This window comes from Chamaea fasciata, unplaced genomic scaffold (genome assembly GCF_029207755.1).
Source record: "Chamaea fasciata isolate MVZ Bird 193981 ecotype frontalis unplaced genomic scaffold, bChaFas1.0.hap1 SCAF_29, whole genome shotgun sequence".
Lineage (NCBI taxonomy): Eukaryota > Metazoa > Chordata > Aves > Passeriformes > Sylviidae > Chamaea > Chamaea fasciata.
In genome coordinates, this window is record NW_027094114.1 from 3616138 (window position 1) to 3637885 (window position 21748).

The 21748-nt window shown below is 52.1% G+C and overlaps 1 protein-coding gene across 1 annotated transcript; it reads left to right on the forward strand.

Annotated features, from left to right (window-relative positions):
- Positions 1-15018: 15018 nt before the first annotated feature.
- LOC136302549 (olfactory receptor 14J1-like) lies at positions 15019-15951 on the forward strand. The gene has a single exon (XM_066206023.1). The coding sequence runs from the start codon at positions 15019-15021 to the stop codon at positions 15949-15951; it is 933 nt and encodes a 310-aa protein (XP_066062120.1).
- Positions 15952-21748: the final 5797 nt, after the last annotated feature.

Here is a 21748-nt window from a genome sequence, read left to right on the forward strand (position 1 = left end):
TGGCCATGAACTCCAGGAAAACCAGCCTTTGGCTTTGAGCCATCCAGTCAAAGGGAAGTGGACGTGCAAAAAATCCATTTGAAGAGCCCTGCGTGTGGCAGGCTGACAGCATCTTCCTAAGGGCTGGCATTTGGAACGTATCTCAGGGTCATCTCTGCCAGCCACCTTTCTGAACCAAACTCATTTCTTCTCCCAGATCTACACAGGCTCTTGCACCAAACCAGCTGCAGCAGGAGCATTGTGTCAAGGAGCCTTTGCTCCCCAAGCTGAGAAGGTGAGCCCGGGCAGTCGGTTCATATCCTGCGCTGACACAGCTGCTGCTAAGCAACAGCAGATCGAGGGGGACTCCCTGGAGCTACTGAGTACGTCTTGTGTATTTGTTGTCTGGAGGATAGCGTATTGTGTGCACGTGGCAGCGTAGCTGGACCAAATGTTCCTCCTCAGTTTGATATCACAGGGACATTTAGGATTCCCCATAGGAACTTCTGGAGAAAATCAGTCTCTGCTGGCCATTTCTGCTTCAGAGCTGTCTGTCTGGTTGTTTTGTTGTTGTTACCCAGCTGACCACAAAGTGTTCAGAGCCCCAGCAATGGGGCTGCCTTTTGTGCCTCCTGGAAGCTGGGATCTCTGCTTCAAAGCGAGCATCTTGAATTTTGTTTTCCTCAGGGACAATTGTGAGCATGGAAAATCCCATGACAAAATCCATCAAAGTCAAAAATATCGGCAGCGGGTGAGTCCAACCACAAAACCATGGGCCAGGTGTTTTCCTGGTAGAATATCTATCAAGTCTGAAGTCAGGCAAGCTGCAAAAATGTTCAGACACTGAGGATAGATTGTCCCATCTCTCAGTACCAGTCAGAATTTGTAAGCGTGGCCAGAAGGCATTGTCAAATTGTCAAATTGTCACACTGCCAAGGTCTTGCCTGGAGCAAGGAAAATGACCTGGTAGATCTCCTGGTCTCTCAAGCATGGGACATCTCTGTGTTTATTTCCTTAGCATTTTTGTGTATCTATAATCAGCTGGCTACACGTACAGAGGGAGAAGAATCTTGCTTGCCTGAAAGAGAAACCTACCCCCTATCATAGCTTTCTTTCCAAGAGTTTGCTGAAGGAAATACTCCATGGTCAGGATTAGAACTGCATAATTTAGAGACTGAAGCCCGAGAAGAAAGAAGAAACTCTCCTTCTGAGCTGAGGCAGTCATCCTCAATGCTTCAGGCCCAGTGGCCATGCACTTGAGAGCAAAATGCCTCATCTGCCTTCTGACAGAGCCCTTCTGCATCCTGCAGGTTTTAGGCATTTCCAGCAGAGATCTCCAGTCTGGGCTGGCTTGCACTCCAAGATCTAAATGCTTTCTCCTTTCTTTGTGGCTCTTTTGTTTCTCGGACTTTTGGAGAGGTTTGTAAAGCACTCCACACTGCCACAGAAGGAGAGGTAAATGTTAACAGCCCCCACAGACTCTGCTGCTCTCAGGGGCTTTCCTCTCTGGTGTCAGCTGTGGCTGCAGCTTTGGGTAGAGTTGTGTTGAAAAGAAACAAGAAGCACAGACTTGTGGCAGCCTGCAAATTGCATTTGGGACAGTCTTTGTCCTTCTCAGGTGCCAGAAGGAAGGCAAGGAGGGTAGTGGTTCCTTTCACAGAAGGACTCGCTCGCTTGCTGAATTGCTAAAACAAAGGTGGTGCCTCCTCGAGCATCTCCCTGCTCTTTAGGGCTACAGCTTGAGTCCTGAATTTTCATTTCTGGCTGCCAGCAAATACATCTGAATGATACTTGTGGGAGCTCAGTACCTCTGAACGACACAACCAATAGGATTTCTGCAGAAGCCATTTCATATTTACATTACACTATGTTTATAGATTGTAAGACCACTGTTCACACCTTCATGCCTTTCTTGATTGGTTCGTCTGCTTTGTTTGCTCAGCACTTTTCTCTTAGGCAATTTGATTGGCTATAATTCCGAGCCTTCATGGCCTCTAGCTCATTTTTCTTGTCCTGGTATTCAATTTCCCAGGCTCCTCTTCTTTGTAGACCAGTTTGTGTCTCTGTGGCCTTGATATATTCCCAAAGAGCTGCTACTTGTAACTAATATATCTAGGTGGTAGTTGGGCTTGAGCACTTTGTATTCCAAGGTTTGCAGATACATTGCTGCAGATACATTGCTATAGTTAGTGGTAGCTCCTCAGCCACCTGCAGTGCTGATGGCTCTCTCTTCTGCTGGAGAAGAGGCCAAAGAGGAGCAAAATGAGCAAAGTTACCACAACCCTATAGCTGTGGTGACAGCAGAGTCAGATTTTCCTGAGATAGTAAATGCCAATTCTGGAGGGTGCTGTCTTTAGTGCAAGGCAGAGGTGCAAGTTTCTGCCCAGCCAGCACTTGCTGCTGCTGGCTAAAGATCCTGGGTGCTGCAGTCCTGCCAGGACCTAGCATTTGCCCCAGCCAGTGATAGCTGGGAAATGGGCTTTGATCTGCCATGTTGAGGCACCAAAGGGCTGGTGCTCCAGGTGAGCATCTGGCTCAGTGAAGCTCTATGTCTTGGCTTCTGCAGCGCTCTAGCCCAAGGGTGCATGGGCTCCTTCTGGAGGTCACAAGGTTTTGTTTGTTTGTTTTCCCATTTGGGACCTGTGTTTGGCTTGTGGAAGTGTTCTGCATTTTTCTTGAGTCGTTCTTCACTTCCACAGAGACATCAGGCTTTTGATAAGTCCCAGCTATTCCTTCTGTCCTCCATAACCAAAGCTGTGCCATACCACAGGTGGTGCCTTCAAAGTGACTCCAGTTCCAGCCTAGACCTCTCCTCTTCCAGACGACTCCTTCCCCAACACGCCCAGCAACACCAAACCCAGCTCAACGCCCTGCCAGGACCCGCAGCTGTCCCCATCCCGCCGCAGAGCTTTCCAACCCCCTGGCTCCCTGCACATGCCGTGGGATGGCACTCAGGAGGATGTGCTCCAAGGCCTTCCCCGGCAGCAAGCTCAGGCTGCCAGGCCTACGGTTCCTGGATCATCCTTCCCACCCACCCTTCCCATGCTCGGCTGTTCCATTTTGCGCTCAGCTGGGACTTGTCCGCTTAAGCAAGACTGCTGGTAAAGGATGGAGAGCAGCCTGGCAAGCTCCTTCTCCAGCTCCCTCTATACTCTTGGGGGAGGTAGACCATGCCACAGGAAATCAAGCAGTGCCAAAAGACTTGGGCCAGCTTCAGGCACATTTAGGAATGAAACAAGGCCTTTGTTTGATGTAAGGAAGCACAGGCAATTGACAGAAGGAAAGAGTACTTAGCACACATATCCAGAAGTACTTAGCACCAGTTAACATAAGAAAAACCTGGAAGCCTAACTTGGCAGGAGAGTGACTTGACAAAAAGCTTTAGACATAGCCTTGGGGAAGACCTAAGGGCGGCTACAGAATCAGCCCTATGCAGGGAAGGGGTGAGGAAGATGAGCTGCTTTGGTGCGCTGAGACTCCTCCTGGCCAGCAGGTGGACATTACCTTCAAGTCTAGGATTCTGACGCAATGTGTTTCTTTCTAAGCCCCTGCCTATGGAATCACCTCAGCAGTCTAAAGACGGAAGGTATTTTTGATAGAATTCCTACAGAAAACCACTGCAATTTGGACGTGGCAAAGAAGCCTTGTGGTGGGGTGCAGAGCCCTAACCTCCTGCCAATCAAAGAGCTTTTGGTGGACAATGCATTTGTCTACTGATTTCTTTGAATTCTAGAGACCTCTCAGGACTGCTCTATCCTGAGGGAACGCCCTTGGCCTTGACCTGTAGGCACCCGTGCAAGCTTAAAATCAGCTCCCTCAGCTTCCAGGACCTCTCTTGGCCGGCATCCTGACGGGGATGCAGGACTGCTGCGAGGTACTGCTGGGACCCAGAAGGACAGGACCGGCTGTCTTGTGTCCACGTAGCAGTACCCCCTGACACAGCCGGGGTCATCCCGAAAGCGAACAACGCTCACGTGTCTACGGAGAGGGGCAATGTCCTGGGTTGAAGTATATTCTATCACCATCTTCATGAACTATTGAAACCAGGTGAGGCAGTACTCCCTGCCTCCTCCACTCTGTCTTATCTTCTGTTAATGGGCCCATCAGCACCTTTGCTGCACAGCTCACAGATGACCCCCTCCTGGACTACCTCCTGCTAATGGGCCCATCAGGCCTTATCACATGACTCACTATCCCATTGTGAGATGATCCGCCCAGAGGGAGGAACCAAGCATTCCAGCCTGGATATAAGCTGAGACCCTGATGGTTTGTGGTCCCCACTCCAGTATCTGGCACTTGGACATCCCTCAGTACCACAGCAGAGAGAGCTGCCTTGTCCCAGAGAGTTGTTGGCAATCAAGGGTTTAGGAAAATTCCACAGGCTTTGGGGATCAGCTACAGGGCACAGCCAAAATCTGTCCTGACCAGCAAATAGTGTAAACGCTTTTTATACATTATGATATTGTTTTTATCCTTCTTTCTCTTTGTTTTCTTATGCCTGTTCGTCATAAAACCACTTTGATCCTCCAACCCTTTCCGTTCTTCGGTTCTTTTGTCAGACATCCCATGGGAAATCTTGCACAGGCTCCAAATGCCCTTTGTGGATGCTTATCATGTGTCTCAGAACCCCCCCATGCTCAACTGGCAAGGTCATGCAGGAAAGCTCTGCCATAGACTCCCTTGGTGAGTCTTTCAGGAAGAAGTGTCAGAACTTTCCTTGAAGTAAGTTTTTTTTTTTTTTTTTTAACTAGAATGGCCCAAAATTATCCTCTACTGCACTGTCCCTGCTATGGGAAGGCACAGCTACCACTGGACCAGGGTGCAGGATGCTAATATCTCCTGACTTTGAACACCTTTGGGATGGGACATCCACTTCCACTGACAACCTGTTTTTCTGTCTTGTAAACCTATCATAAAATATTTTGTCCTTATATCAAATCTAAATTTATCCTTGTCCATTTTAAAAGCATGTTGGGGGTTAGGTTTGTTCCTTCTTTCTCTAAAGAATTTTTTCCCCACAAGTTACCAAGGAGACCAAGTGTTGGATACTTGAGAGTACTTAACCGAAACAAAGAGGTGGACAAAGGTGGAAGGGGGAGATAACGCAGGTAAAAGACAAAGCTTGAGGCAGCTGCGTGCTTTTTTTTTTTTTCCGGCGTTCAGGGAGACGCGTGTCTGCCGCTCCTCGAGGAGCTCAGCCGCCAAAAAGCACGCCGAGCGGAGAACGGCTGTTGCTGGCTGGAGGAGTTTCACTGTGGCCAAAGGGATCCAGTCCTGGGAAATCTACTATCACTGGTTCGGCCTGAATCCGGGGTTTTCCCGGCCACCCGCGGGGAGCTGGTCCAAGCCCTGCCTCTCCTTCGGTTTTCTTCGGCGCTGCTCGTCTTGCTACAGCGTGACCCTGCACCCCCCGCGCTGCCGGGACATCCTGCCCCTGCCTGCCGGGACACCCTGCCATCCCAGCTACCAGCCCGGGACTTTTCCACTGTTTCAGCTTGGTGCTCTGAGGATCCTGCAGGGGCACCGAAACCAAACTGCCCTGGGTTTTGTGAAACAAAGCCCTCAAGGTTCTTGGTACTGTTGTCGTTTGTCATTAATGCTGTAGTTGTTTGGTGGGGGGAGGAGGTTTTTTTTGTGTTTGTTTTGCTTTGTATTACATACTAGTAAAGAACTGCTATTCCTATTTCCCAAATCTTTGCCAAAGAGCCTCTGATTGTAATTTTACCTAGCAGATACCTGTTATGCCAAACCAAGACAGATTTTGGCGCCCAAGTGTGGGGCTTGAGGGCACTGAGAAAAGAAAAGGGAAGAGAAATAGCAGTTCTTAACTAACCTAGTACTTTCTTTTGTGTGCGTTGGATATAAAAACCTCATTAGGCTGCATCATGTGGTCTAACTTAGCCTGGTTTGGGTGGCATGTGGTTGTGGCTGTATTCCTTCCATTTGCAGGCCCTTATCTAAACATGGGCCCTATAACTAAGGCTACTGTGACTGTCATCCAGTTTATTTTATGGCTTAATAAGGTGAAGAACTCATGGATTTTTAATTTCCTCTGGAAGGCAGGCACATGGATTCAGGGCTATCGTACACTAACTGTGTGTTTTTGGAGTTACTTTAACAATGGTACCTACTGTAAAGAAATTACACCGGGGGAAGTTTTTTTTTTTTCCCAACCCTTTACCCATCTCTTTGGGTCTGCCCCACCAGTTTTTGAAGGGTTTAAATCCTCTCTGAATGCTAATGATATCATACAATGGCTGGTGCTGCTAATAGGCGTATTCTATTTAGCATTCAGAGATAAGGGAAGATTGACCTGGATAACCACCCTGATACCTACCCCACAGAATAGGGATGATACCCCAGAGCCTGACTCTGCCCCACAGCCTGCCTCAGAAAGGACCCACCCGGATTGGGTTGAGGTTCTGGTAAAAGAGATGCATGAGATGGGCCAGATGCTGAGGGAGTACATTTCCCCAGCTCATGAAAAACCCTCCCCCTGCCCCGAGAAGGCAGAGACTGATGGTGCAGCAGTGGAACCCACAAATGTTACAACTGTCCAGGTTCCAGCTGAACCACAAGGGCAGCCACAGCCAGCAGCAGTCGCCCCTGTGGAAACAAGGAAGTGTAAAGTGAAATTGTCAGATCCTGGTATTAAGGATAAAAAAGGAGGGTCCTCACAGTCCACAGAAGAGCCACAGGTTGAGATCATCACTGAGTCCCTGACGTATGAAAGTCTACGTAATCTGCAAAAAGATATTGCACGACAAGGACGTGAGGCTTATACAGCCTGGCTACTTCGAGTCTGGGACCTTATGGGTACAGGTGTGCAACTGGATAGTGCTGAAGCAAGGAATTTGGGACCCTTGACCCAGGACTCAGGTATAAATCAGATATTTGTAAAAGAGCAAAGACCCCTTCCCTTTTGAGAACGACTTCTAATGAGTGTAAGAGAGAGATTTGTCCACAGAGACAGAATGCAAGAGCACAACAATAGAATGTGATAGAAGACCCTTGAAAAAGAAATCCAACAGTTGAGAGACGTGGCAGTATTGGAAGTACTTTTTGGGAGGACCAGACAGCATGATAATGACCCCGACAAGGTTAAATGCACAGGGCACATGTTGTGGAATCTGTCAACTCATGGACCATCCCAATACGCCACATTCATCGCAACAATTAATGCCGAGGATAACCGAGAGACAGTGGGTTCTGTTGCCAACAAGCTCAGAAATTATGAAAGTATGATCAGTGGCAGGCTCATGTCTCTGCGGTGGTGAAGGAACTCAAAGAGGAGATGAGGGAAATGAGAGAGGAGATGAGAAGGAACAGTTCCCATGTAGCACCGGTGCGAGTCACAGGCCCCAGAATCAGAGCCCAACATCCCCCAGCGAGAGAGAGAGGGTACACCCCTCGAGCTGACTTGTGGTTTTATCTGCGGGACCATGGGGAGGACATGGGAGCGTGGCATGGGAAACCTACTTCTGTCCTGGCAGCACGGGTACGTGAGCTCAAGGAGAGAAACGCTAACAGAGGGAGTTCCACTAGAATGAAGGTAGCCTCAGCCTCCCATGAGCAAGCTGCCAGGTATTACGGAGGTGGGAATGCTGTGTCAGATTCCCTCGAAGGAACCTCTACCATGTATGTCCAAGAAGGGAATAATAACCAGTGCTAGAGGGGCCCTGCCTTTAGCCAGGAAGAGGCACGGGAAAATCGGGTTTTTTGGACTGTGTGGATTCGATGGCCTGGCACATCAGAGCCACAAAAATATGAAGCTTTGGTAGATACTGGGTCGCAGTGTACTCTAATGCCATCGGGACATGTGGGGGCAGAACCGATTTCCATTGCCGGGGTGACGGGGGGATCACAGGAATTGACTCTGGTTGAAGCTGAGGTGAGCCTGACCGGGAAGGAGTGGCAGAAACTTCCGATTGTGACCGGCCCAGAGGCTCCATGTATTCTGGGCATAGACTTCCTCAGGAATGGATATTATAAAGACCCTAAAGGACTCAGATGGGCTTTTGGAATAGCTGCTGTGGAGACAGAGAACATTAAGCAGTTGAACACCTTGCCGGGACTATCAGAGAACCCATCTGCAGTGGGACTCCTGAAGGTAGAAGAACAACAAGTACCTGTTGCCACCTCGACAGTGCACCGTCGGCAGTATCGGACAAATCGGGACGCCGTGATCCCCATCCACAAGATGATCCGTGAGCTGGAGAGCCAAGGGGTGGTCAGCAAAACCCACTCACCCTTCAACAGCCCCATCTGGCCTGTGCGCAAGTCTGATGGAGAATGGAGACTGACTGTGGACTATCGTGCATTGAATGAAGTGACTCCACCGCTGAGCGCTGCTGTGCCGGACATGCTGGAACTTCAGTACGAGCTGGAGTCCAAGGCAGCGAGGTGGTATGCCACTATTGACATTTCCAATGCATTTTTCTCCATTCCTCTGGCTGCAGAATGCAGGCCTCAGTTTGCTTTCACCTGGAGGGGCGTGCAGAACACCTGGAACCGGCTGCCCCAGGGGTGGAAACACAGCCGCACCATCTGCCATAGGCTGATCCAGGCTGCACTGGAGAAGGGTGAGGCTCCAGAACATCTACAGTACATCGATGACATCATTGTGTGGGGAAAGACTGCAGTTGAAGTGTTCGAGAAAGGAGAGAGGATCATCCAGATTTTGCTGAAAGCCGGGTTTGCCATCAAGAAGAGCAAAGTCAAGGGACCTGCCAGAGAGATCCAGTTCCTGGGTGTAAAGTGGCAAGATGGATGGCGGCAGATCCCCACTGAGGTCATTGATAAGATCACATCAATGTCTCCACCGACCAGCAAAAAGGAAACACAAGCTTTCCTAGGAGCCATAGGTTTTTGGAGGATGCACACTCCTGAGTACAGTCAGATCGTGAGCCCTCTCTACCTGGTTACCCGCAAGAACAATTTCCACTGGGGCCCTGAACAGCAACAAGCCTTTGCCCAGATCAAGCAGGAGATTGCTCATGCAGTGGCCCTTGGCCCAGTCAGGACGGGACCAGATGTGAAGAATGTGCTTTATTCTGCAGCCGGGAACAACGGTTTGTCCTGGAGCCTTTGGCAGAAGGTGTCAGGGGAGACCCGAGGCCGACCACTGGGATTCTGGAGTCGAAGTTACAGAGGATCTGAAGCCAACTACACTCCCACAGAGAAGGAGATCTTGGCCGCCTATGAAGGAGTTCAAGCCGCCTCAGAAGTGATTGGCACAGAAGCACAACTCCTCTTGGCACCCCGACTACCAGTGCTGGGGTGGATGTTTAAAGGAAAGGCTCCCTCCACGCACCATGCCACCGATGCCACATGGAGCAAATGGACTGCCCTCATCACACAGCGTGCCCGTATTGGAAACCCAAATCGCCCTGGGATTTTGGAGATAATTACAAACTGGCCGGAAGGAGAAAACTTCGGTCTCACGGACTAAGAGGAGCAGGAACAAGTGACACGGGCTGAAGAAGCTCCTCCGTACAACCAACTGCCAGCAGAAGAAACACACTACGCTCTTTTCACTGACGGTTCCTGTCGCATCGTGGGAATGAACCGTAAGTGGAAAGCAGCCGTATGAAGCCCCACACGACAGGTTGCAGAAGCCACTGAAGGAGAAGGGGGATCAAGTCAGCTTGCTGAACTCAAAGCTGTTCAATTAGCCCTTGACATTGCTGAAAGAGAGAAGTGGCCAAAGCTCTACCTCTACACTGATTCGTGGATGGTAGCCAATGCTCTGTGGGGCTGGCTGGAAAGGTGGAAAAAGGCCAACTGGCAGCGTAGAGGAAAACCAATGTGGGCTGCTGATGAATGGAAGGACGTTGCCACTCGTGTAGAGAAGCTGCCTGTAAAAGTCCGCCATGTAGATGCCCATGTTCCCAAGAGTCGGGCTAATGAGGAACACCAAAACAACAAGCAGGTAGATCAGGCTGCCAAGATAGAAGTATCAAAGATAGATTTAGATTGGCAACACAAGGGAGAGTTGTTCCTAGCTTGATGGGCCCATGATGCCTAGGGTCATCAGGGCAGAGATGCCACCTATAAGTGGGCCCGAGACCGAGGGGTGGATTTAACCATGGACAGTATTTCTCAGGTTATCCATGACTGTGAGACATGTGCTGCAATCAAGCAAGCCAAGCGGGTGAAGCCCTTATGGTATGGTGGGCGGTGGTCCAAATATAAATATGGGGAAGCCTGGCAGATTGACTACATCACCCTTCCCCAAACCCGCCAAGGCAAGCGCTATGTGCTAACCATAGTGGAAGCCACCACTGGATGGTTGGAGACCTACCCTGTGCCTCATGCTACTGCACGGAACACCATCCTGGGCCTGGAAAAACAAGTCCTGTGGAGACATGGCACCCCTGAGAGAATCGAGTCGGACAATGGGACTCATTTCAAGAATAGTCTTATAAGCACCTGGGCTAGAGAACATGGCATTGAGTGGGTGTACCATATTCCTTATCATGCACCAGCAGCCGGGAAAGTTGAACGGTGCAATGGCCTGCTTAAAACTACCTTGAAGGCACTGGGTGGGGGAACCTTCAAGAATTGGGATATTAATTTAGCAAAGGCCACCTGGTTGGTGAACACTCGAGGTTCCACCAACCGAGCAGGTCCTGCCCAATCTGAGCCCTTGCAAAAGACAGACGGAGATAAGGTTCCAGTGGTACACATGAGAGGTATGCTGGGAAAAACTGTTTGGATTAATCCTGCCTCCAGCAAAGACAATCCCATCCGTGGGGTTGTCTTCGCTCAGGGACCAGGTTGCACCTGGTGGGTGATGCAAAAGGATGGAGAGACCCGATGCATACCTCAAGGGGACCTTGTTTTGGGGTGAACTACCCATGACAATGTGGCTGTATCCATATTTGCATATCTATATGTATTTTTAACAGTTAAAACTCAATGTAATATGTTGGTATGGGAAAAAAATTCGGGGTGGATAATGTTGGGGGTTAGGTTTGTTCCTTCTTTCTCTAAAGAATTTTTTCCCCACAAGTTACCAAGGAGACCAAGTGTTGGATACTTGAGAGTACTTAACCGAAACAAAGAGGTGGACAAAAGGTGGAAGGGGGAGATAACGCAGGTAAAAGACAAAGCTTGAGGCAGCTTCGTGCTTTTTTTTTTTTTTTCCGGCGTTCGGGGAGACGCGTGTCTGCCGCTCCTCGAGGAGCTCAGCCGCCAAAAAGCACGCCGAGCGGAGAACGGCTGTTGCTGGCTGGAGGAGTTTCACTGTGGCCAAAGGGATCCAGTCCTGGGAAATCTACTATCACCGGTTCGGCCTGAATCCGGAGTTTTCCCGGCCACCCGCGGGGAGCTGGTCCAAGCCCTGCCTCTCCTTCGGTTTTCTTCGGCGCTGCTCGTCTTGCTACAGCGTGACCCTGCACCCCCCGCGCTGCCGGGACATCCTGCCCCTGCCTGCCGGGACACCCTGCCATCCCAGCTACCAGCCCGGGACTTTTCCACTGTTTCAGCTTGGTGCTCTGAGGATCCTGCAGGGGCACCGAAACCAAACTGCCCTGGGTTTTGTGAAACAAAGCCCTCAAGGTTCTTGGTACTGTTGTCGTTTGTCATTAATGCTGTAGTTGTTTGGCGGGGGGGGGAGTTTTTTTTTGTGTTTGTTTTGCTTTGTCTTACATACTAGTAAAGAACTGCTATTCCTATTTCCCAAATCTTTGCCAAAGAGCCTCTGATTGTAATGTTACCTGGCAGATACCTGTCTTCCAAAACGAAGAAAAGGCATTCCCCTTTTTCTGCCACTAAAGGCCTAAAAATAAACACAGTCTTTCTTAGGTTATGTATGATTACAATGTTTTAATCTGAAAAGACCTTGGAGGACACAAAAGACACCCAAGATGAAATTTGGAGGCCTTAAGCACATGACTCATATAGAGAATGAGGGCCCAGGTCTCAGTGGTGTGAAAAATCAGAATAGAAAAAGAGTAGCCTGGCAGGAATTGAAAGGTGGTTTCAGAGATATTAGAGCTCTTCTTCAGAGCATAAAATAGCTTGAAAAATAAAGAATGGTACCAAGGGCAGCAGTGGAGGACCAGACTGGACACAGAGGGAGAGGAATTTCTGTCCCAGGGCAGGGATGTGCTGCAACACGTCCCCCAGAAAGAGTCTGGAGCAGCCCAAGGCTCTGTGTGGCCAGGCAGAGGAAGCAGGACGGAGAGCTGTCAGCAAAGGAAGGGCCCAGCCAGGTGGGGCAGCCGGGGAATGACGACAGCCTGCAGGGACAGAGGCGCAGGGCACGGACACTGTAGGACAGCCTGGGCTGAACAGGGCACAGGGATGGGCAGCAGCTGCAAGGCCCTGACAGAGCCAACTCCTGCAGCACTTTGGCCATGGCTGCTGGGCCTGGGCCTGAGCCATGAGGAGGAGACAAGTGACCCTTGCAGGCCTGGGGCCTCATTGCCTCCTTGTCCCTGCTCAGCAGCCTGGCAGGGGCCGCCCCATGCTGCTGCCCTTGGCATTGCACATCCCCACATCCCAGTGGGCCGGGAAGAGCCCTGAGCACTTAGGGAGGGACAGGATGTGCCTTGGCAGGGGCTGGGGCTCAGGCCTTGGCCTTTGCATTTCTGAAACACATGCAGGATTGCTCAGCATCAGAGACACCTTTGCCTTGTTTGTCCCTACCTGTCATCAGTGCCTACAGTATTCTGCTCTAACTGGAACCTGGGGACATTTTCTCAGTCATGTCTGTCAGTGGGACCCATTAAAACTTCAAGAAACTTTGGAGTTTCAATCTGATTAGGAGTTCTCAGAAAGTTTTTTTAACACTCTCTTAGGGACTGAGTCTGATGTAAACAACACCAAAGCCCCAAGAGGGTCATTAAAATCCTGGTACTGTGTCTGTGCTGCTGAGCTGGGCCGGGCTCCTGAAACAGAGGCACCTCCTGGCAACCAAGAAGAGATTTTAAAAGACATTTCTCCTCAGGAGCAGCTCCACTCCCAGCCCAACAGGGCTGAGGGCACTGCCTGCAGGTACCAGACAGCAGTGAGGCAGACAGAGGCTTAAACACCTGGAAGGAAAATTCTGAGCTTCTTCGTGAAGAAATGTTCACCACTTCAGACACAGTCAGTCTGTGGCTGCAGGGATCTCCTAAAGCTGACCCTGGACAGGACTGACAGCACTGTAAGGATGGCTCTGCTGCCCTTTCTGCTATGGGGGAGGATGTGCTCCAGAGCGGGGCTGCCCTGGGCACCGTCAGAGGGACAGGGCAGGACGGCTCCTGCTGCCAGGGACGGCTGCAGGGGCTGAAGCTGGGGCTGCAGCCAGGGGTGCCCAGGGCTGTCGTGCAGAGCAGGTGCTGCAGCCCTGAGGGCTCTTGGCCAGGCCAGGGGATCTGTCACCTGCCAGGGGCAGCTCTCAGCCTGCCTGGCAGCTCCCATGGATGCTGGAGGGGAGCTGTGGGTACAGTGAGTGACTCCTGCCAGGGTAGGTCCTGCTGCTGTGGAGAGGGTGCTGTGTGTGCCAGGGCTGCTCAGAGCTCCAGCTCATGCCCAGGTAATTTCTGAAGGGACTTTTCATGAGCTCATTCAGGGCAGGAGTTTCCTGCTTGTGTTTCTGCTTTCCTCAATCTGTGCTCCCATTTTTCCCTGACTCAACTTGGCAGCAATGGAAACTCAGCTGTGCAGGGCAGAGCAAGGGCTGAGGCTCTTAAAGCATCAGGATGAGGATTCCTGGGAACCTCAGCAAGTGCCTGCACTTCCCCAGCCTCCAGATCCATCCAGCATCACCTTTCCATGGTGCCCAGGCCTGGGGGAGCTGCTCTTTAATCCCTGCAGCCCCGAGCAGCTGCAGGGCAGAGCTGGCCCAGGGCTGGGCTGGGCTCCGGCAGCTCTGGCAGGGAAGGAGCCCGGGGCCACAGGAACAGCTCGGGCTGGGACAGCTCCAGCAGCAGAGCCGTGGGCAGGGAGGGAGGGAGGCAGTGCTGAGGGAAGCCCTGCTGCAGGGGACATGTGGCACCTGCCGGCCCTGCCCTGCAGGGCACACACTGCCCTGAGCAGCACAGCTCTTGTGTCCCCTCCCAGCCAGCACAGCCCTCAGCCTGGGGGCTCGGGGCCCTCACTACCCTCCTGGGCCGGCAGAGCAGCCCCAGAGATGCAGGGCATCTCTCCTGCCATGTGCCCATTGCCTGCTGACCAGGGCCTAAAGGCCACTGTCCTGCACTGCTGCTGCCTGGGAGGGGCTGTGCAGGGCTGGGCAGGGAAAGGCTTTTCCTCAGGGCTCGGCTCTCTCTCTCCTTGCCTTGCCCAGGTGCTGCTGGCATTGCTGACGGGCTCTCTGGGAATGGCAGTTCCAGCTGCAGGCTCAGGCCCAGCCCTTGGGCTCCTCCTGTACAGGCTGAGCACAGCAATGGGGTGTCCCAGCTCCCTCTGCCCCGGGGAGCTCTGGGAAGGGCAGGCTGGGAATGAGCCGAATCTCCCTGATTTAGGGAAAGGCAGGGGCCACTTTGTGTGCCAGGGATCCCTCTGCTCTCAGCAGTGTCACCTGGCTTTCTAGGGTAGCACAGGATTGGAGCTCAGAAAGGTGCAAATCCAGGGCTGCTGGGAACAGGAGAGAGGGACAGAGCAGCTCCCCTCAGTCTGCACTAAGGCTCAGACAATGCCCCTGCCTCACTGGACTCTCTGTTCTATCCAGATGCAGCAGAATCTCTAGTTCTGCCACCTGCAATCCCTATCCCTTTCACTTGTTGTCTCCTGTGCCTTAGGAGGAGACTCAAGTTCAAACCCTAGGACTGGCCCCTGCCCTCACTGTTCCCCTGCACTGACTGGGGGTCAGGACTGACTTGCAGGTGTCCTGCAGGTCAAAGTCTGGCTCCTCACTGAACATTGGCCAGCAGCAATCAGGGCTCCAGCAACCAAGGTGAAGGAAGTTCTCCTAGACATAGACAAGGGGGAGGTGTTTAGTGACAGAGAATGTTCTCTGAGAAAGGACTTTGACTTTACTGCGAGAAATCTTCCCTCAAAGTCACTTTCTTCCTTCCTTCAACAGATTTCAAGACCCCAATGCAGCAAATGTCCAACAGCAGCTCCATCAGCCACTTCCTCCTGCTGGCATTGGCAGACACGCGGCAGCTGCAGCTCCTGCACTTCTGCCTCTTCCTGGGCATCTCCCTGGCTGCCCTCCTGGGCAACGGCCTCGTCATCAGCGCCGTAGCCTGCGGCCACCACCTGCACAGCCCCATGTTCTTCTTCCTGCTCAACCTGGCCCTCACCGACCTGGGCTCCATCCTCACCACTGTCCCCAAAGCCATGCACAATTCCCTCTGGGACACCAGGACCATCTCCTATGCAGGATGTGCTGAACAGGTGTTTTTCTTTCTCTTCTTAATGGGAGCAGAGTTTTCCCTCCTGACCATCATGTGCTACGACCGCTACGTGTCCATCTGCAAACCCCTGCACTACGGGACCCTCCTGGGCAGCAGAGCTTGTGCCCACATGGCAGCAGCTGCCTGGGCCAGTGCCTTTCTCAATGCTCTGCTGCACACAGCCAATACATTTTCCCTGCCCCTGTGCCATGGCAATGCCGTGGGCCAGTTCTTCTGTGAAATCCCACAGATCCTCAAGCTTTCCTGCTCCAAATCCTACCTCAGGGAACTTGGGCTCGTTGTTTTAAGTGCTTCTCTATATTTTGGCTTTTTTGTGTTCATGGTTTTCTCGTATGTGCAGATCTTCAGGGCTGTGCTGAGGATCTCCTCTGAGCAGGGACGGCACAAAGCCTTCTCCACCTGTCTCCCCCACCTGGCCGTGCTCTCCCTGTTCCTCAGCACTGGCACATTTGCCTACCTGAAGCCCCCCTCCGTCTCCTCGCCATCCCTGGATCTGGCACCATCAGTTCTGTACTCGGTGGTGCCTCCAGCCCTGAACCCCGTCATCTACAGCCTGAGGAATCAGAAGGTCAAGGCTGCAGTGTGGACTCTGATCACTGGACGATTTCAGAAACATTAAACTGCTGGCCAGTTTCTGCAAATCACTTGTAATAAACTTGTAATGATTGTTTCATCTTTGATAGCGTTGGTTTGATTGTCAGTTTTTTTCCTTTGTTTTAGTTTTCAGTGATGTTCACAAAGCAATGATGTTCATCGTGTCCTTTCTTCTTTTCCTTCTCTCTAAGTTTTCTGTGGCCACAGACTGTGTCAGTGAAGAACTGCGCTCCCAGTGGCTTTTAAAGGAACTAAAGGATCTCCCAGGAGAGTTTTCACTGGAGATCCCGAGGTTTTTTCCCTTCTCTGGAGCTGCAGCAGCAATGTCTCTGTGTAGGGCTGGGGGCAGATCAGGGCAGGCACAGCAGCTGTGCCCAGGAGCAGCAGCCCTTGGTGTTGGCAGTGCTGCTCCCGTGGCCCTGCCCCGCTGCCCTCCTGGCCCTGGTGTTGCTGTAGGGCCTAAGGGCTCTCGGGGCCGGGCACAGGGCTGGGGGTGGCAGTGCCGGGGCTGCAGCAGGGACAGGCCATGGGCACCGCTGGGGCAGCGCTGACGCCTCAGGGCAGGGCCTGAGGGCTCCAGGCTCCTTGCCCAGGCTCTCTCCAGAACACGCCCAGGCCAAAGCTCAGCAGAGAAAAGCCCCATGAGCAGCCCCAGGGTGGCCGTGGGCAGGTTGGGGGCAAACAGCATCCCACCATGGGAACCTCCCTTGGCTGTGTGGGGAAGCTGAGGGACCTGGGCTCCTGGACCTTCTGAAGAAGAGGCCCAGGGCATATCCTGCAACTGCTTCAAAGGTGGTTTCAGAGAATCACACAATCAGCAAGGTTGGAAATGACTTTGAAGTTCATCAAGTCCAACTTGTGCCCTGACACCACCTTGTCTCCCCTGATCCTTCTCCAAGATAAAATGCCCAGACCCTTCAGCCATTCCTCATAGGAGTTGTGTTCCAGACCCTTCACCAGCCTTGTTGCCGTTATATGGACATGCTCCAGCCTTTCAATGTCCTTCCTAAATTGGGGGCCCAGAACTGGACACAGCACTCGAGTTGCTGCGTCACCAGTGCCAAGTACAGGGGAAGAATCAGTGCCCTGGTCCTGCTGGCCATACCATTCCTGATCCAGGCCAGGTGCCATTGGCCTTCTTGGCCACCTGGCCACACTGCTGCCTCATGTCCAGCCTGCTGTCCAGCAGTCCCCTCAGGTCCGTTTCTGCCTGGCCACTGTCCAGCCGCTCTGTCCCCAGCCTGTAGCACTGCAGGGGTTGTTGTGGCCAAAGTGCAGGACCCGGCCCTTGGTCTTGTTAAACCTCCCATTGTGGGATTTGGGCCCTGGATCCATTCTGTCCAGGGCCCTGTGCAGAGCCCTCCTACCCTGCAGCAGATCCACACTCACACCCAGCTTGGTGTCAGCTGCAAATTTGCTGATGGTGGACTCAACCCCCTCATCCAGACCATCAATGCAGATGTTGAAATCCACGCTGGCTGGGTCTGATCCCTCGGCCATCCTGTGGGTGCCGTGTGATGGCACTCAAGGTGATCTGTTCCATAACCTTGCTGGGCACCGTGGTCAGGCTGACAGGCCTGGAGTTCCTCAGATCCTCCTGCCAGCCCTTCTTGGGGATGGGCTCACATTGGCACCTCCAGTCCTCTGGGACCTCCCTGCTGAGCCAGCACTGATGAGAAATGATGGAGAGCAGCTTGGGGAGCTCATCCACCAGCTCCCTCATCCCCCTAGGATGGATCCCATCTGGTCCCAGGGACACCTGTGAGCATCTGAGTGGCTCAGCAGGTCAGCAGCTGCTTCCTCCTGGATTACAGGGGGGCTGTTCTGCTCCCTGTGCCCATCTACCAGCTCAGGAGAACACTTGTCCTAAAGACAACCTGACTGATTGTTGAAAACTGAGGCAAAGAAGGGGTTAAGTACCTCAACCTTTTCCTCATTTTTGGTAACCACATCCCCCCAATAAGGAATGGAGATTTTCCTTACCCATCCTTTTGCCATTAATGTATTGATAAAATCATTTGTATTATCATTTACAGAAGCAACCTGCTTAAGTCTTAATTGAGCTTTCACCTCTGTAATTTTCTTTGTGCATGATGTAGCAACATTCTTTAATATTTCCTGAGTTTCTTCCCCGTCTGTCCAAAGGTGATGTAGCCTCTTTTTTCCCCTGAGTTCTTGCAAAAACCTTATGCCCAGCCAGGTCAGTAATTTTCTTTTCTAGCTCATATTTTGGCAAAAAGGGACACACTGTTCCTGCTCCTTCTAGATTTCTTTCTTGAAGTGTGTCCATCCTTCTTGGAATCCTTTGTTTTTAAGGGCTGTTTCCCTTAAAAAAATTGGTACCTTATTTGGCACTCCCCAAATCTGCATCCTGAATAGGTCAAAGTCTGCCCTCTGTAAATCCATTGCAGCATTTTGTTGATGCCCCTCCTTTTTTTCACAGACTATTTAAAACTCAATAATTTCATGGTCATTGTGCCCCAAAATGCCTCTGACCACCATTTATCTCCCACCAGCCCTTTTCTGGTTTTGAACAGCAAGAGACAGAGCTTTCCTTGGCAGTGGGAAGACAAGGAAACCTCCCCAAATCTTAAAAGGTTCAGTCTGGAGCTGAGCAAAAAGAAAAGTCCCTCTAGGGCAGAATTTTGGTGCAGGAGGTGTCCCAGCATGAGGCCGGGCCATGGCCTGGCTCTGTGTGCCAGGAGCCGGCAGCGCTGGGTGCAGGGAGCCCAGGGAGGGCACAGAAATGCTGGGCTGAGAAATGCTGGGGGGACAGTGAGATGGGCGTATGCAGCCGGCCAGGGCACAGCAGCAGCACGCACAGGGGGCACAGCCTGCAGGACACATGGCCAAGGGCCGGGCAGGGCTGGCAGGGCCACAGGCACCCAGGCCTTTGTCCCCTGGGCTCTGCCAGCGCCTCTGCAGGCCCCACAGAAGGAACTTTCCTTTCAGGGGCTGCACTTTGCTCCTGCCCGGCCCCTCCCTGAGGAGGCTGGCAGGCCTTGCAGCTTTGTGCCATTTGTCCTTGCTGCCCCTCCCATCCCACTGCCCCACAACCAGCCCCGAGCCACCCGGGAGGGAAAGGCCCTGCTGTGCCAGGCCTGGGCTCAGGGCTTGGCCTTTCTGCTCCCTCCAACCAGCCCAGGCCTTGCTCAGCATTGCAGTTCCCTGCTCACAGCCTGCGGCTCCCTGCAATCCTGGCCTCAAGGATCTGCTCTCAGCAGTCCCTGGGGAGCCTTTGGCACTCCCTGCCCTCAGTGGGGCCCAGGGATGCTCCAAGGGACTTGGAGTTTTGCTTCTGCCTCCTTGAGCAGCTTCTTCAACCCTCTCTCCATGCCTAAGCGTCCTGGACTCAGCCCCAAATCCAGTGTGGGGCTCATGAAAACACAGAATACCTTCATGAGCTCTTTCTCTCTCTTCATTTGTCTTCAAGTCTCCAGGGCTTGTGCAGCTGCTTGGAGTCAGTTTGGAGTTCTGTTAAGGAGGGAGATTGCCAAGTGCATCTCATGATTTTTTTTTTTTTTTAAATCAAGGTCACATTTTTTTAATATTTCAGTTCATTGAAGAAGTGACAGAAGCATTCCCCAAGTGATCTTAATTCGGAATGTCTCCTTAGGAGGTCCTGGCATGGTGAAGAATGAGCCCCTTGCAGGCTGACCTTGTTTGGACAACCTGCTCCTCACCCCAACCTCACCATATCTAACCTCACCCACCAAGGACTGTGTCCTGGGTTGAAGTATATTCTATCACCATCTTCATGAACTGTTGAAACCAGGTGAGGCAGTGCTCCCTGCCTCCTCCACTCTGGCTTATCTTCTGTTAATGGGCCCATCAGCACCTTTGCTACACAGCTCACAGATAGCCCCCTCCTGGACTACCTCCTGTTAATGGGCCCATCAGGCCTTATCACATGACTCACCATCCCATTGTGGGATGCTCCGCCCAGAGGGAGAAACCAAGCATTCCAGCCTGGATATAAGCTGAGACTCTGAACACCAGAGTGGCGCTTGCCCACTGGATTCCCAGAGGACCCGAGCTACCAGACCTTTCTACAGGATCACTGCTTCAGGAAGACCACCTCATCTGGACTGCTTCCATCACTACGCTCAGGTTGTATTCTGACTCTGTCAGTGGTTTTTTGTATTATTGCATCGATTTTATTTTACTTTCTTTCCTTTTTTTTTTCCTATTAAATTGTATCTCTGACTTGGAGCCTCGCATTTGTTTTGCCTTCAAACTATTACAGACTGACATCCCAAAACATAAAAAAATTATGTTTTTTAAAAAATAAAATGTAATTATTTTTAAAATATAATTATATTTTTTAGATTTATAATGTTATTACTGTTCTTTACATACCTAATTTAAGATTTATATTGAAAAAGGTATACATGTTTAGCAACTAAAAACAATAATGGTCATTTGTTCTAAGTAACACAATTCCCTTCATTAATTCATTGACCTTTATTGGCTATTGATTTGTCCCTTCTTATGCTAATTAGTCCTGTTTTTAGTCCTTTTGTAATCGTATTCATCATTTTCTCAGACAGGGTAAAAGAGGCTACTTTGGGGTCCACAGAGACGTTTCTGGGGCACAATTGGGGATGTTTTGGAGCTGGGAAAGGAATTTCTAGAGAACTTAAGGGTCTGGAGGACACTTGGAAAGCCGCGTGGGCCCTTGGCGGGGCACTAAAGGATTCTGTCGGATAATTCGGGGTCCGGGCGGGCACTTGAGGGGCCCTGAAGGGACTCTCTGGGGCGCGGGGGGTGATGGGAGTTGTAGGCGCGGGTAGAACACGGTGTAACGGGGCCGAGGGGCATCACGGGAGTTCGAGGCACAGCTCCAATGGCTGTCGTTGGGGCGCGGGGCATGGCGGGAGATGTTGTCACGGCTGAAATAGGGCTCTGTGTGCGCCGCGGAGCATGCTGGGAGCTGTAGTCCCGGAAGTGCATAAACCGGAGCTGTGGCGGGTCCCGGAAGGCGCTTGGCGGACACTTCTGCGTCCCAGTCGCGACTTGAGGCCCTCGGAGGAAACGTGTGCGGTTCGGGAGGAATTGGGGGGAACTTGGGGAGCTCGAACCGGGCGCTTTAGGACACGGGGCACAGCAGGAATTTTCGGCTTGAGACTGTGTTCGGCAGAGCTCTGAGAGCACGGGGGATGATCGGAGATGAATTCCCAGAAGTGGCTTTAACGGGCATCTCTGGGGTTGGGAGCATTCAGGGGAGTCGGGGACGATTTTGGGGGGTTCCAAATAAATACTGAGGGGGCACTTAGGGATCCTGGAGGGTCTGGGGGAAACGTAGGGTACACATGGGGGGGAAGAGGGGATACGGGGACGGGGTTCTGTGGAGCGCGGGGCATGACGGGCATTGTTGTCCGGGGTGCAATGGGGCTCGATCGGGCCGCGGTGCATGACGGGAGTTGAAGGCAAAACCGAAACGTGGCACCGGCACCCGGCACCGCCGCGAGGCCCCGGTTTCCTGGCACTGATTGGGTGCTGGCGTTGACGGGCGGGAGCCTCGGCAAATGGGAGTTTGCGGAGGCGGGAACAGCCGATTCAACCCCTCTAGTCCCTCCCAGTACAGCCCAGTTCATCCCCAGTACAGCCCAGTTGTACCCCAGTGCCCCTTCAGTCCCCCCCTTTACAGCCCATTTCATCACCAGTACAGCCCAGTCCCTCCCAATACCCCTGAGTTCATTCCCATTCCCTTCCAATTCCCCCCAATATCTTTCATAGCACGCCCCCATATCCCCCAGTCTTCCTTACACTGTTGCCATTGTCCCTAGTTTGTCCCAGTGTGTCCATGGCCACAGCCCCTT

What these genes read in the sequence shown, in the direction of transcription:
- LOC136302549 (XM_066206023.1), top strand. Translation starts at nt 15,019, where the DNA reads ATGTCCAACAGCAGCTCCATCAGCCACTTCCTCCTGCTGGCATTGGCA.